The sequence below is a fragment of the Anolis sagrei genome, chromosome 6 (genome assembly GCF_037176765.1).
Source record: "Anolis sagrei isolate rAnoSag1 chromosome 6, rAnoSag1.mat, whole genome shotgun sequence".
Classification (NCBI taxonomy): Eukaryota; Metazoa; Chordata; class Lepidosauria; order Squamata; family Dactyloidae; genus Anolis; species Anolis sagrei.
Window position 1 is genome coordinate 17,525,319 of NC_090026.1, and position 14,434 is coordinate 17,539,752.

Genomic DNA, 14,434 nt, shown 5'->3' on the forward strand with positions numbered 1-14,434 from the left:
CCAACAAACCTCACAATCTCTGAGGATGCCTGCCATAGATGTGGACAAAATGTCAGGAGAGAGTGCTTCTGGAGCATGGCCGTACTGCACAGAAAACTCACAGCCACCCAGTGATTCCAGCCATAAAAGCCTTCGATAACACATAGCCACTTTTTCATTTTAGCTTTAAACAGTAAGGATTAGAAATTCAAGATAAAGTTTTCAAGACTTTAGAAGAGGGTTGTAAACACATTTTGTGAATTATGGCCATTCTACACAAAATAATGTTTCATAGACTGATACATGTCCATAAACTATTGGCTATTCTGGTCTGTGACAAGTTTACCAGGAAATAAATAATCAGTTGTAGTTAATGGGAACAAATATGTTTGTGATCCCTGACACATTAGAGAAATAGTTGAACAAGTACTGATTTATAGCATAAGGCACCAGCCAAACTCCTTGCTTTATACGTATAAATGATCAAAGAGATAGCTACCCCAAACTATTTTAGTATAAAAAAGGAGTTTTGTGGCAACTTTGGAACTACCCAAATAATTTCAGGTTATTCTGGAAATATTTATTTATTTATCGTATCAGAAGCAAACTAAGGGTACAGTTGTAATGTATTTTAAAAAAACAAACCTCAAAATTTTAAAACTTGGCATTATATTAAATGTTCTATGACCAGTAGCTGTCTACTTGGAGTGCCTCTGGTGTTGCTCCATTGTGCATGTGGCAGGGCTCAGTCAGCATTGTCATAGGTGGTCTGTGGTTTGCTCTTCTCCACACTCGCATGTTGTGGATGCCACTTTGTGGCCCTATTTCTTAAGGTTGGCTCCGCATCTCATGGTGCCAGAGTGCAGCCAGTTCAGTGCCTTCCAAGTCGCCCAGTCTTCTGTGTGCCCAGGGGGGAGTCTCTCATTCGGTATCAGCCATGGATTGGGGTTCCGGGTTTTTCCTGCCACTTTTGGACTCTCACTTGCTGAGGTGTTCCTGTGAGTATCTCTGTAGATCTTAGCAAACTATTCCTTGATTTAAGGCATTGGCATTCTGGCTGATATCTGGGGGACATGAGAGAAGCCTCCTCGCAGGATTGCAACACATCTGGGAGTCCCCTGGGCAACGTCTTTGAAGACGGCTGATTCTCTCACACCAGAAACAACCAGAAGCAACTTGCAGCATTATAGAAATAAACTGGCTATTATTAAAGATTACAAAATATTTCCCCTTTCATTCCTCCCATTGTAAAAATTATAAGCAATTGAAAATGCTACTAATATCTAATAACAATAAATTTTAATTATTTCATAATTTTACACTAGATTTTGATCATACAAAGCTTAGCTCAGGGTTTCTTTCCTTTTCCTTCTGATGTGGCATATCGTTTTCCTTTCCCCAGGCAAGTATCTAAATAGCTTCTCCCTCAATGCATTCCCAGTCATGTTCTGGATTATTCTTTGGAAAGGGGTGGATGAGTATCTAGATACTTCCGGAGGAGTGTGGGATAATCCGTCATGACTCCAGAAATCCCATAACTGAAGGCTTCGTCAAAATATTTATCGTCATTCAGGACCCAAAGAAGAACCTATAAGGGAGAGAGATGATTCTGAGTATTGACATTTCTGCTGACAGCTAGATTTTCTTCATACCTTTTTAATGAGTGACTTATTTATTTAGCCATTAACTCAAACTGTTCAGAATGTTGCTGAAGGAAAAGTCACTACTATACAATCACCAATGTGTATTGCTGGAGGAAAAGCACTTCCTTAAGAGGAAAAGTCAGGTGGTTGTGAAACTGAATGACATATACAAAGTAGATGCAGATAATACCACAGACACCTGAGAACCAATGTAGAGTAAGCTGTGATCTTGAGACAGGAAGCTGTTGGTTTAGATTTAATCTGAGCTATGAACTGAAGATAGTGGGCATTTGTGGCCCCATCTACAATGCAGTTTCAAAATGCAGTTTAACTGCATTATATGGCAATGTCAACTCACATAATGCAGTTTAACTGCATTATAAAATTGCATTATATGACAGTGTAGATGGGGCCTGTGTTCTCACGCAGATGTAAATGCCATTGAACTTACTGGTGCTGGTTTCCAGGAATACGTGAAACTACTATTTTCAGATTTCAGCTTTGCATTTGCAGTATAAATATGAATTATTTTACACAGTTGTTTCCAATAATATATCTAAAGTACTTTCAACATTGCAGATAGGCTATGCTGCAGAGAAAGTTGTGTAGTCTCCTGCAGCAAGAATAAATCAAACACTAGAAAGACAGGAAACTATTTTCTGGTAATCTTTTGTGGGTTAGACTATAGAACTTTCCACTCTAGTCCTTCTCTCTCTTTCTCTATCTTTGTCTGTGGTTTGCTCACTTACTGTGGAGCATCTGGGCAGTGTTGTTGCAATATATCCTGTTTCAATGTAATCTATTTTCCTTTCAATGTCCACCATTTGATTGCTGGTAATTAAAAAAATACCTCTTGTAATACAGTCACAGTTCTAGGTTATCCAGTATGGACAAGCAAGTGATGTTGACATAGCTATCAGAATACAGTGGTCTGCAACACAACCAGAAAACAAAATGTTCATTCTGTATCACTCACCATGCCATTTCCGAGATGCATGGGTTCTGGCCCACATAAAAGTTCATATCACAATCAGTGCGCTAGTTTGATAAAGTTTTTCTATTTTATTATTTATGAGGATGAGAATTATACAACTAAGGCCCCTTCCACATTGCTCCTATATCCCAGGATCTGATCCCAGATTATTTTCTTATCCCAGATTATCTGGCACTGGAGACTCATATAATCCAGTTTAAAGCAGATAATCTTGGATCAAATCTAGGGATGTTAGAACAGTGTAGAAGGGGTCTAAATCTAGCCTTTCTGGGAGACTTGAAGTCAAGAGGCAGGCTCTAACCATAGAATGAGGAAAGCTTGGCCCTTCCTGGTTTAAATTGTGGGGCACTTCAATTAAGAGTGATTTATCCAGTCTATCAGACAGGGCTGTTACATATATGAATGTGAATTGTATGTATGCTCTGTTCAGTGTATAGTTAGGAACATTATGTTATTCCAAACGTATCTCTCTATGAACCATCATGGAGGTTAAGATCATCTGGGGAGGCTCTGTTCTCAGTCCTGCCTCCATTGCAAGTGTGGTTGGCCGAGACGAGAGACAGGACCTTCTCAGTGGTGGCTCCTCAACTCTGGAACTCCCTCCCCAGTGAGATTAGATCAGCACCCTCCCTCCTGGCCTTTAGAAAAAGAACAAAGACATGGTTGTGGGATCAAGCCCTTGACTAATAAATAATGCAGTATAAAGAATAATGAAGGAACAATATGCAATGACAATTTGGAATGGCTATGGAATATGATTTCTGGATAATGGGATTTTAATGTTTATACTAGGATGATTTTGTGCTTTGTCTGAATGTTTAAATTTTATTGATATCTTATGTTTAAAGGTTTTAATTGTTTTTAAGTTCATAGTTATATGTAGTAATATGTACTGTATGTTGGCATTGAATTTTGCCATTAGTATGTTGTAAACTGCCTTGAGTTTCCCCAGGGGTGAAAAAGGTGGTATATTGATACAGCATTGCAAATAAATAAATACGGTAATAGATACTTCTGTCCTTCTCATGGTATAGCGCAGTGTTTCTCAACCTGGGGGTCGGGACCCCTGGGGGGGTCGCGAGGGGGTGTCAGAGGGGTCACCAAAGATCATCAGAAAAAATAGTATTTTGTGTTGGTCCTAGGGGTTCTGTGTGGGAAGTTTGACCCAATTCTGTTGTTGTTGGGGTTCAGAATGCTCTTTGATTGTCAGTGAACTATAAATCCCATTAACTACAACTCCCACATATCAGGGTCTATTTTCTCGAAACTCCACCAGTGTTCACATTTGGGCATATTGAGTATTCGTGCCAAGTTTGTTCCAGATCATCATTGTTTGAGCCCACATTGCTCTCTGGATGTAGGTGAACTACAGCTTCCAAACTCAAGATCAATGCCCACCAACCCTTCCAGTATTTTCTGTTGGTCATGGGAGTTGTGTGTTCCAGGACTGGTTCAATTCCATCATTGGTAAAGTTCAGAATGCTTTTTGATTATAAGTCAACTATAAATCCCAGCAACTGCAACTCCCAAATGAATCCCCCAAGGCCCCCAGTATTCAAATTTGGGGGTATAGGATATTTGTACCAAATTTGATGCAGTAAATGAAATACATCCTGCATATCAGATATTTACATTATGATTCATTACAGTAGAAAAATTAGTTATGAAGTAGTAACAAAAATAATTTTATGGTTGGGGGTCACTACAACATAAGAAACTGTATTCAGGGGTCGCGACATGAGGAAGGTTGAGAAACACTGGTAATAAGCGGTAATGGTAGACAAATTAACTGGTAATAAATACCCATGTTTCTACTCTTCTGCTCCCATTCAAAAGAATGGAAAGGCCAGATGAAACCATCCAAGCAAGCCAAATTTATCTGCAGGTTCTTCCAGAGTAGTCTAAAAAAGCATACATTCTCGTGCTGCAGTTCCTCAAGGTTTGCAAAGGTATTAGTGCCTCTGTGCCCACTCATTACATTAGTAGGGAGTGGGGATCTTCATAGAAATTTTGTGGATTTATTGTGCTTCCAAATAATTTTTGGTTTGCTGCGGTGGTCATATTGTTGGAAGGGCAAATTTTCTCCTCTCTACATTTTAGAAATATTTCCTAGAGTTCCAGAGTTCTACTGCAGAAGTACTAGTTCAATGATATACTGTAGCTCTAACAGAAAAAAAGGAAGAAAGGAGGAAAATGGAAGGTTACATATTGTTCTAAAAAGAAACCCATTTGGGGGTAGGAGTAACATGTTACTCTTAGGGCTGAGAAATGCCTGTAAATAGTCAAAGACTGTGGAAATATTTGGAAAGTTTAAAAATAACCCAAGCATTATAGCACGAAATAACACATTCTCGAATTTGTTTTTCCTGTCTGGAGGAGCCCTCGTGCATTTCCAGGCTAATAGGAAGACTCAGAGTTGACATTTTTCATATCATAGAGATTACAGTGGCCAAAGCCTTGACTGAGTTGCTTCCAATTTACCTGTATTCCTCTGTCTTCGAGATGCTTGAAAAGTTTTTTCCTCATTGTCATTCTGTTTGAAAAAGGAATGGAAAGGATAGGGAAGGTTACATGTTGCTTGTTTTGGACACCAGTAAAATATTTCCAAAGGGAAATAAGTAATATAGCAAAGGAAAAATATTATGTACTTAGGGAAGCAAGAAAAAAGATGTTACAAACATGGTACAAGACTCCTGCACAATTTTCACATTTTTTTACTGGGGTAAAGGACAGGTGTTGGCATGGTTGTAAACAAAGAGGTGTGCTTAATCACATGATATAGGAATGTGACAGAGTACAGGCGTATTGGAAAACGACTGAAGAATAAATTAATATAATGTTAAATCTTCAAATCATAATAGCCAATAGAAATGTTTTACATGCAAGGATACCAGGAGTGTATGATGTGCAAAAGGAAAGAGTGGTTGACAAATTAATAGCGTGTGTGCTCAAATTGTTTTAGTGAGCAGTTGGAAAGATAGAACAAAGTGGACTCTGACAAATTGTATAATTATATAGTAAATATGCTAAATGTGGAAATAACAAATTGTAAACTGAACAATATAGAAAATGTTATAATAATTAAGAACATGCGGGATCCACTTAGGAATTATTTAGAGAATGTATTAAGATGTGGAGTGGAAAACTGAGACTAAGATTGATATTTCAAATGCAATTTCTGTAATTTATTGTAGAGATTGTATGTCCGGGAGGAGGGGGTAAACAACAACAACAAAATACACCAGCAAAATAAATAAAAATTAAAAAGCTGAAAAAATATTGCGGTACATGTTAAAACAGGAGAGATCCATTATGTTGAAATTTAGAGAAAATGGTTTTGTGATATTTAAGCTGTAAAAACTACTAGGATAGTCTTATATTTTGGTAAAACTCAAGGGAAATCAGGTATTAAAACTTCAGATTTAGTTAAGCCCACTCTGTGAATAATTTTCTGAAAAACCAGAGTGTGCAAAGGGACTTTCAAGCTTGGTTAGTGATCAAGAGAGATGAAAAGGTAAAGTATTTTTTGCTGTCACTCACTTGTAGGAAAATTTTGCCAGTAGTGCTCCCCACATGCCCCTTTCCACTGGAAAATATGTCCTGTGATTAGAAAAGACAAAAACATAAAAGCAATGAGGATATAAGACCAGCAAGAAAATGTCACTTTCTGTCATTCTTCTTCAAAGGTGCTAGATTCCCACAGTCTTTTTTAACAATCCTGAAGTCACCTCTGCCCCCCCCCCCACAAAGTAAAATTCATTAACTACTGTGTTATCATACCATTTCCCTCAGAACTAAAGTATTAGAAAGAATAAAATAAAAGATACAATGAGGGGCAGAACAACCATATCACAAAAGCCTGATTGCTCATTTTTCACTGTGATTGTAAACTCTACTGGAGGCTATAGTATCTAAGAATGCAATCACTAGAAGTTGCTTGCTTTACTTATTCCCAATTGCAGTGGCAGCCTGAGCTCTACTTTTTATATGTTCCTGGGATCTATTAAGCCAGTGTGAAGCAGATGGTACTTTAATGGCTCTCTCCAGTGTGGAGAAATATTTAACTTGGCAGTGGCAAGAAAAGCTTGAGTCCCTTTTAAGTTAGAAAGAGGTACTAATTCATGGGTTTATTTGTTCAGAAAATGGTTTTGAGTGAAGAGTATATTTAACTGCAGACTGAAGTATTAACAGCCCAGAATGAGTTCTGAGAAGTCTTGGGCTCTTATCTAGAATGCACCAGAACCCTGAAGACCAAGATGGCTCTGGGGCAGGAGTAGGCAAAGGGCAATCAAGGAACCACCTGAAGTCCCAGTGATTTTGCACTCTAAATGGCAAATAGTGCCTACCATGAAGGGAACATTACTGACCAATTTGGGATAAACAGTTGATCTCATATTCCCCCATTTTAAGCCATGTAGAGACCATATTTTGATCTGTACGGGTTTCAGTCTTACTCCCCTACACCACAAGCCTAGTGTTCAGGGACTCTGATCAGCAGCTGGTATAACCGAAATACCAAACTGAAGTGGAATTAGGGGGTGGTTCACCATTTCACACTTTTCCTGCAGCTTGAACTGACAGCCTGTCTAAGAATATTGTCTTTCATGCTATCTCATAGAATCATAGAGTTGGAAGAGACCTCGTGGGCCATCCAGTCCAACCCCCTGCCTACCAAGAAGCAGGAAAATCGCATTCAAAGCACCCCTGACAGATGGCCATCCAGCCTCTGTTTAAAAGCCTCCAAAGAAAGAGCCTCCACCACACTCCGGGGCAGAGAATTCCACTGCTGAACAGCTCTCACAGTCAGGAAGTTCTTCCTCATGTTCAGGTGGAATCTCCTTTCTTGTAGTTTGAAGCCATTGTTCCACATCCTAGTCTCCGGGGCAGCAGAAAACAAGGTTGCCCCCTCCTCCCTATGACTTCACCTCACATATTTATACATGGCCATCATGTCTCCTCTCAGCCTTCTCTTCCACAGGCTAAACATGCCCAGCTATTTAAGCTGCTCCTCATAAGGCTTGTTCTCTAGACCCTTGATTATTTTAGTCACCCTCCTCTGGACACATTCCAGCTTGTCAATATCTTCCTTCAGTTGCAGTTCCCAGAATTGGACACAGTATTCCATGTGTGATATGACCAAGGCAGAATAGAGGAGGTAGCCTGACTTCCCTGGATCGACACTAGACTCTTGTTTATGCTGGCCAAAATCCCATTAGCTTTTTAAGCTGCCACATGACATTGTTGTCTCATGTTTAACTTGTTGCCCACGAGGACTTCAAGGTCATTTTCACATGTACTGCTATTGAGCCAGGTGTCCCCCATTCTGTATCTTTGCATTTCATTTTTTCTGCCTAAGTATAATATCTTGCATTTGTCTCTGTTGATCTTCATTTTGTTAGTTTTGGCCCATCTCTCTAATCTGGTAAGATCGGCTTGAATGCTGCTCCTGTCTTCTGAAGTATTAGCTATCCCTCCGAATTTGGTGTCATCTGCAAACTTGATGATCATGCCCACTAATCCTTCATCTAAGTAATTAATAAAGATTTGAACAGGACTGGGCCCAGGACAGAACCCACTTATGGCACTCCTCTTGTCACTTCTTTCTCTCTCTCTCCATCCTCTTTTGCCCATAGTCTGTTACCTGTTCATGATGGAAGGCAGCACAAACTCCACAAAGGACTCCTTCAGGGGAATGAAAGGCAAGAGCCCCACATAATAGAGCAGAAGAATTAGGATGCCACGCGACAGAGAAAAAATATAGGGCATCTCAGTGTTCTACAGGATAGATAAGAAGGATAAAATAATGTTATGTCACATTTTGTAAGGATATTTAACTTCAAGATTGAACAGCTGGGATCAAGTCGGAACCATTCCTGGTCATTACACAGATTTCTCCTGGTCATTACTGCATGCTGACTAGTTTGTAGTTTGTCTTTCAATTAATCATATTTTGATGTTCCAGGAAAAGCAGGTCCTTGTGTTTTTTTTCCCTTGGGAAGAGAGAGATCAGAGAGTGTCTTTAAATTATCAAATTTAAAACATTTGATAATTGCACTTTCACACAAAGAAAAAAAATGTTTTGGACCGCCATTCTCAAAATTTCCCTAAGACCTGGATGTTATCCAGTGCTGGTTGAGAGATTACACAAGCCAACAAGTATTGTTCATCAGATGTAATTTGAGGTCATTCTTATAGAGTTGTTTGCACTGAATTCAGATCTGTGTTCATTTTTTCTTTATCACATGTAGTTTTTGCAATGAGGCTAATTGAATAGTTAAAGCCCTTACACACTGATATCTATAGAATCTAATTTATATTAGTGCGTCAATGCACTATTCACTTAGCCTCATCACAAAAACTACATGTGATTGAGAAAAAATGAACGCAGATCGGAATTCAGTGAAAAGAATTCTATAAGAATGATCTGAAATCATACCTGATGAAAAATACTTGTTGGCTTAGATTCTATTTATATCAGTGCGTAAATGCATTAATTATTCTATTAGCCTTATCGCAAAAACTACACATGATATAGGGGAAAAAACACAGATCTGGATTCAGTGTGAAAAACTATATAAGAATGAATTGAAATCATATCTTATGAAAAATACTTGTTGGCTTGTGTTACATGAATATGTGAAATGTGCAGACTTTACAGTAGTCCGCTGTAATGTACCATTCAGCATATTTTTAAAAGTTGATATGATGGGAAAAAAATAAATACATACTCAAAATTAGCGTAACAATTGATTTAAATTGTGTTACTCTCATTTCTGAAGAGAGTATGGGAACTGTAGTCCTTAAAGGAACACTTTTAAGATCTGGTTGGTTGGACTATTTTAATTCTCTGTGGGCTTTTCTTAAAGCTTTTACTGAAATACTATTCACAGGATTTTTGCATTAAATAACATGACAGCTTTACAAGTTTGAAATTGTTAAGTGTGTGGTACCAAATAAGGTAGAAAAACCAACTGAAAGTGAGCAGGAAGCTGCCTCTTGGATATGTCATAGTTTGTTGCTATGGTCTGCATCTTCCTGCCCCCTCTCTATGAAGAGTCCTCTGTAGGCTGAATTCCTGCCTGCTCTCCTACAGTCAGAAACTTGGTCCAGTAAACATTGCTTTGTTTATGAGACTGATAGCTATGAAGGTAGTAAAGGACAATTGATACATACAGCTGCACAGCATTTCTTCAGTACCTTCCCTTCAAAGGAAGCCCAGATGCTTATGTGGGAGCGCTCATATTGCCGAACAAGGTCAGCTACCTGTGTGCGAGACCAGATGGTAGAGAAGGACAGAGTCAGAAACAATTTTAACAAAAGGAAGTGAGACTTTTCAGAGTCACCTCAGTCATGCAAATGGAACAGAAGTTCATCTGAAGGGGTTAAACATATGGTATCTAGGATTACTGCTCATTCCATGCAAGTTAAGATTGTATTCCACTGTAGATTATCACATACAGTTCAGTCTTTCTGACATTTAATTTTCTACTAGGAAATTATTTTTAAAAAACTAACTATTTTAATTTGTAAACTCAGGTTTCTTCACTGGTTGTTTGCTGTTTGGTTCATGTTTTATGATGTATTATATTTTATTGGTTTTATTGTTTTAATATATTTTACCGTTATATGTTTTAATTGTTTTACTTTGTATCCTTGTTTATTTGGGCTTGGTTCTCATAGAGGCCACCCCGAGTCCCTTCAGGGAGAGGGAGATGGGATATAAGAATAAAGTTGTTGTTGTTGTTGTTGTTATTAGATACGTAACAAGATAAGTACACATCAAACAAGATCACTATGCTGGCTTTTGTATTTGATCACACGCTGGACACTTCCCAAGTGTCTAGGACTGTGTGATGTATCAGATCCGAGTAGGATGGCCTTTTGCAGCTGACAGATGGTGATTTTGTCAGTACCAATTGTTTTTAAGTGCAGGCCAAGGTTTTTAGGCATTGCACCCAGTGTGCTGATCACTACTGGGACCACCTTGACTGGCTTATGCCAGAGTCTTTGTAGTTGGATTTTTTAATCCTCTATTATTATTATTATTATTATTATTAATAATAATAATTTTCCTTCCTTGGTTGCTAGCTTCCTTCTCACAAAGCTTGGAGTACTGAATGCACTGAAGAGATAAAAAAAACCCTTTGACATTCTAATTATTATGTATAGAATGTCCAGGTTTTTTAAAGTCCAGAATATGTGAGAGGATTCTAAAAACAGAGTGAGAAAATATGTGTTTACCTAGTTCTTCTGGATCCTTGTGGATATAGTTGCATTTTCAGCAAAAATCTGGGGGCTAAGCTAGTGGCAAAATCAGATAATAGAACCAGAAAGGAGTCTTATAACACATACAAGACAGACAGATTAATTGTGGCATGTATTCTTGCCACTTCACAAAAATATATCAGCTGTATAGATCTAGTGTTGTGTATAGTCCATTAATGTTTAAACCATAATAAACCTGCTAGCCTTACAGTGTCGCAACATTCCTTTTTATTAGTGGGATAGTGAAAATGCAGAGGTGAAAAAGAAATGGTGTTAAGTAGAGTTCATTGCAAGATGCAGATGTTGTAGATAAGAGTCTGTCGAGATGCAAAAGAGAAAGCAGTGTCACTGGGGGCTGAACCTTGAAAGGAGAAATCAACACAAATGTAGGTCTTGTACATTATTGGGATAGGCAAAAGAAAAAGTTAACCCTTACCTTATGTATGAGTTCATCACTGTCTTTTTTAATTTCAATATTGATAGGTACTCCGGGAAATTGCTGGAAGACCTCTTCCAATTTTGGAATCCGGTGGTCTTTACCATGGGAGAAGGAACCTGTCAGGAAGGGGTAGGTGGTAAGGGCTTAGAGCATACTTTGCCAGGGTGAAATTTCACCAAGTCTTTTGGCCACCCATCACACCATTCCTCACCCAGAACAACTGTTAGTCCTACTTACCTGGTGAAAATGTCACCTCCAGAGAATCCTTATAGGGTGGCAGATCCTATGGAACACAATAAGGGTAAGGACTAAGCAACCAGGACATTTTGTTTTTTAGGTTGTTTTTTTGTGTGTGGAATTTATAGGATTGAGTGACTTGTAGGTTGTGTGCATATGTGTAGATATTTGAAGAAAGAGTCCTGGGCTTTCTGGGAGGGAGATGGGTTCTTGAGGTTATAGGTATGATCCTCGATTATGCTTTGCGGGGACATTATAAAGACACCTTGCTAAGTCTGAACAGCTTTGAGTCTGGTCAGTATTTTGGGTGGAAACCCCACATGGATTGAGTTCAGTCACAGAAGAAAAAAATAATAATGTGACCATGAATAACAGAAGCAGGTTAACCTGAGTGCTAGAACCATGGAGTCCTTACCGCATAGTTTGTCTTCATGATGTCAATTTCGTGTCCTGTCTGGCGTAGCAGTTCATCATCATGGGACACAACCACAATACCATCTTTTGTCAGCTGGCAGTCAAGTTCCAGCAGGTTTGTCCCCTGGCTCAATGCACTGGGAAGATGGACAAAGAGGTCAGTGTTAGAGACTGTACGGCAGCAGTAATGGTGCAGGCCAAGACAGTGAAAAGAAGGATAAGGTGGCATCACTCACTGATGAAAGGCTTCCAAAGTGTTCTCAATCCGTTCACCGCAACCTGAGAAGAAAAGAGGGACATTGGGAAAGGCAGGCAGTGAAGCTCCCAATATTTCCCCCTCTTTCCCCCAAGAGACCAAATGCCTATATGGGCTTAGGAATGTGGCAATACAAGTCTAGGGAACTGAAGCAGAAAGAAATATGAACATCCCACCTGTCAGAAGGAAAAGAGGATCGGGTGTCTGGGACTGATTTCTCATCCACACTCAACTCTAGCAACTCCAAATTGTAGCTCAGCACACCTGCTTTCCAGGTTCTGCAAGTGCCACCCCTCTCAATCAAATTCCAATTAGGTCAGCAAAAACTCACCACCTCGATGAGAGACATGCCGGCATCGGACAGGAAACCTTTTCTTTTTGTGGAGTAGATGTGGGTTCTTTCTCAGGCAGTGAGATGCCAGTGCATAAATCCCAAGAGCAGGCAACCCATAAAAAAGTAAGTTGGAGCTCATGGTTCAGTCTTGGGTTCCTCTTCAAGGCAGGTGGTACTCATAGGTCAGAGGAAAAAATAGGAACAGGTTCTTCAGATCCTCTGGGAAGAGACAGGATTCATGAATGAAGTCGAGTAGACTGGAATCCCTGAAATCCTCGGTCAGGTACGATAAGCAGTGTTGGCCACCATGGCCATGAGTGGCTGGATTGGCAGGTTCTTGTGGTTTTTAAAGCACAGTAGCAGGAAGAAGGGTGTGTGGAAGGGAGTCAAGATAGGAGCTCACCCCTCCCCTTGGCCTGACAGAACCTCCCTAGTCTTCAGCTTGCACACCTCCATCCACATGAGTGGCTATGTATGTCACAGGCACACACCAGTCATACACCTGCCCCTCCACGCCCCATGCCAACCTGTACACTTTACAGTCTTGCCACTCCCAGGGATAAAGAGCATTTCTTTCTTGGCAGCAACAAGCCAGGAGTATGTGCTTTCAGTCCTGTTTTGAACCACTTGACCTTGTTTCTCTTCCAGGGAGACATATGACTTTAACCTGAACAAAATTCCAGAGTGCTCTTAAGTCCACCAAACAGCAGATGTCATGCCTGAAATTAAATGAAAACCAAACAGTCACAGAAAAGCAAGTATCGGTAGGTTAGCAGCAGGGGAAGAAACAGTTCAATTCCTTTTTATTTTCTGACTTTGGGCCCATTCATTATTTCCCCCTCCCCACCTGATATGAGTTGTAATAACAACAACAGCAGCAGCAACAACAACAACCTTGGCCTGCATGGACAAAATCACCATTTGTCAGCTGCAAAAGGCCACCCTACTTGGATCTGCATTCATTATTTGCCGATACATCACACAGTCCTAGATACTTAGGGTCTGACGTGTGATCAAATACAAAAGCCAGCATAGTGATCTTGTTTGCTGTGTACTAATCTTGTTATGTATATAATAATAATAATAATAATAATAATAATAATAATAATACTTACCTACAGGCCAATACTTTGGACCCAAAGACACGCAGAGAGAGAAACAGAGAGGTGTTTCGCTTTTGCGGCTTGTGATTGTGCCACCCATTTGGCAGCACTCTGAGAAATATTTCAGTCTGTCAGAGATAAGATGCATTCGATCACCAGCCCTTTGTTCAGAAAAGAGAGTGCTCATGTATCTGCTTAATAGCCTAGGCCTTCTGCAGGCTCAAAAAGGAATAATGTAATCCCCCCCTCCCCCGATAATTTCCTGCTAGATCTGTAAGCTGTGTGACGTGTCTGCGCATGTGCATTTAACTAGATCAATATCTAATTATCAAAATTTCTTGTAACTTCCTCCTTGAAGGATAATTGGTCCACCTAAAACTGATTGTTAGAGCCTGAATTTGCAATGGGAAGGGTACCAAGAGGGTGAGAAAATGGTAGCTAAAGATGCATTCACAGGCAAAACCGATCCCTACTCTCTGTTCCTGCTCTTTTACAGACCTGGTTTGGAGACAGACTGTGAACTAAGTGTCTTGTTTATATATCACAGCAATTATGTGCACATATATTTTGCCCTTTAATCAATTGGTCCAAGGTTGGTTCACAGTAAATAACCATGAGCAAACATCAAAGCAGAATAAGAACGAGCTGTAAGTTGACCAACTATTAGGAGTGGCAAATTATAATGATCTCAAAAGCAATCAAAATATAAAAGGCATGACAGAACAAAATGGCATTTGCCTGATGCCAAGAAAAGCTCCAGTAAAGGAAAA

The 14,434-nt window shown here is 39.5% G+C and overlaps 1 protein-coding gene across 2 annotated transcripts; it reads right to left on the bottom strand.

The window, feature by feature from the left end:
• Nucleotides 1–1,261: 1,261 nt before the first annotated feature.
• Nucleotides 1,262–13,971, bottom strand: GDPD3 (glycerophosphodiester phosphodiesterase domain containing 3). Of its 2 annotated transcripts, none has more exons than XM_060780292.2 (11): nucleotides 13,681–13,971; nucleotides 12,559–13,280; nucleotides 12,208–12,250; nucleotides 11,973–12,108; nucleotides 11,558–11,603; nucleotides 11,318–11,436; nucleotides 9,790–9,879; nucleotides 8,258–8,391; nucleotides 6,157–6,216; nucleotides 5,098–5,149; nucleotides 1,262–1,567 (listed from the first exon to the last, which is right to left on the bottom strand). In XM_060780292.2, the coding sequence occupies exons 2-11, from the start codon at nucleotides 12,698–12,700 to the stop codon at nucleotides 1,433–1,435; spliced, it is 957 nt and encodes a 318-aa protein (XP_060636275.2). In that variant the 5' UTR covers nucleotides 12,701–13,280; nucleotides 13,681–13,971; the 3' UTR covers nucleotides 1,262–1,432. The 2 variants fall into 2 exon arrangements, with proteins under 2 accessions (XP_060636275.2, XP_060636274.2); XM_060780291.2 differs by having other exon boundaries at nucleotides 13,677–13,971.
• Between the last annotated feature and the right edge of the window lie 463 nt (nucleotides 13,972–14,434).

Coding starts and splice junctions, on each gene's coding strand:
- GDPD3 (XM_060780292.2), bottom strand. CDS start 12,700: ATGAGCTCCAACTTACTTTTTTATGGGTTGCCTGCTCTTGGGATTTAT. Junction 12,109..12,207: donor ACTTTGGAAGCCTTTCATCA/GTGAGTGATGCC, acceptor CCATCTTCCCAG/TGCATTGAGCCAGGGGACAA. Junction 11,604..11,972: donor TCATGAAGACAAACTATGCG/GTAAGGACTCCA, acceptor TGTGTTCCATAG/GATCTGCCACCCTATAAGGA.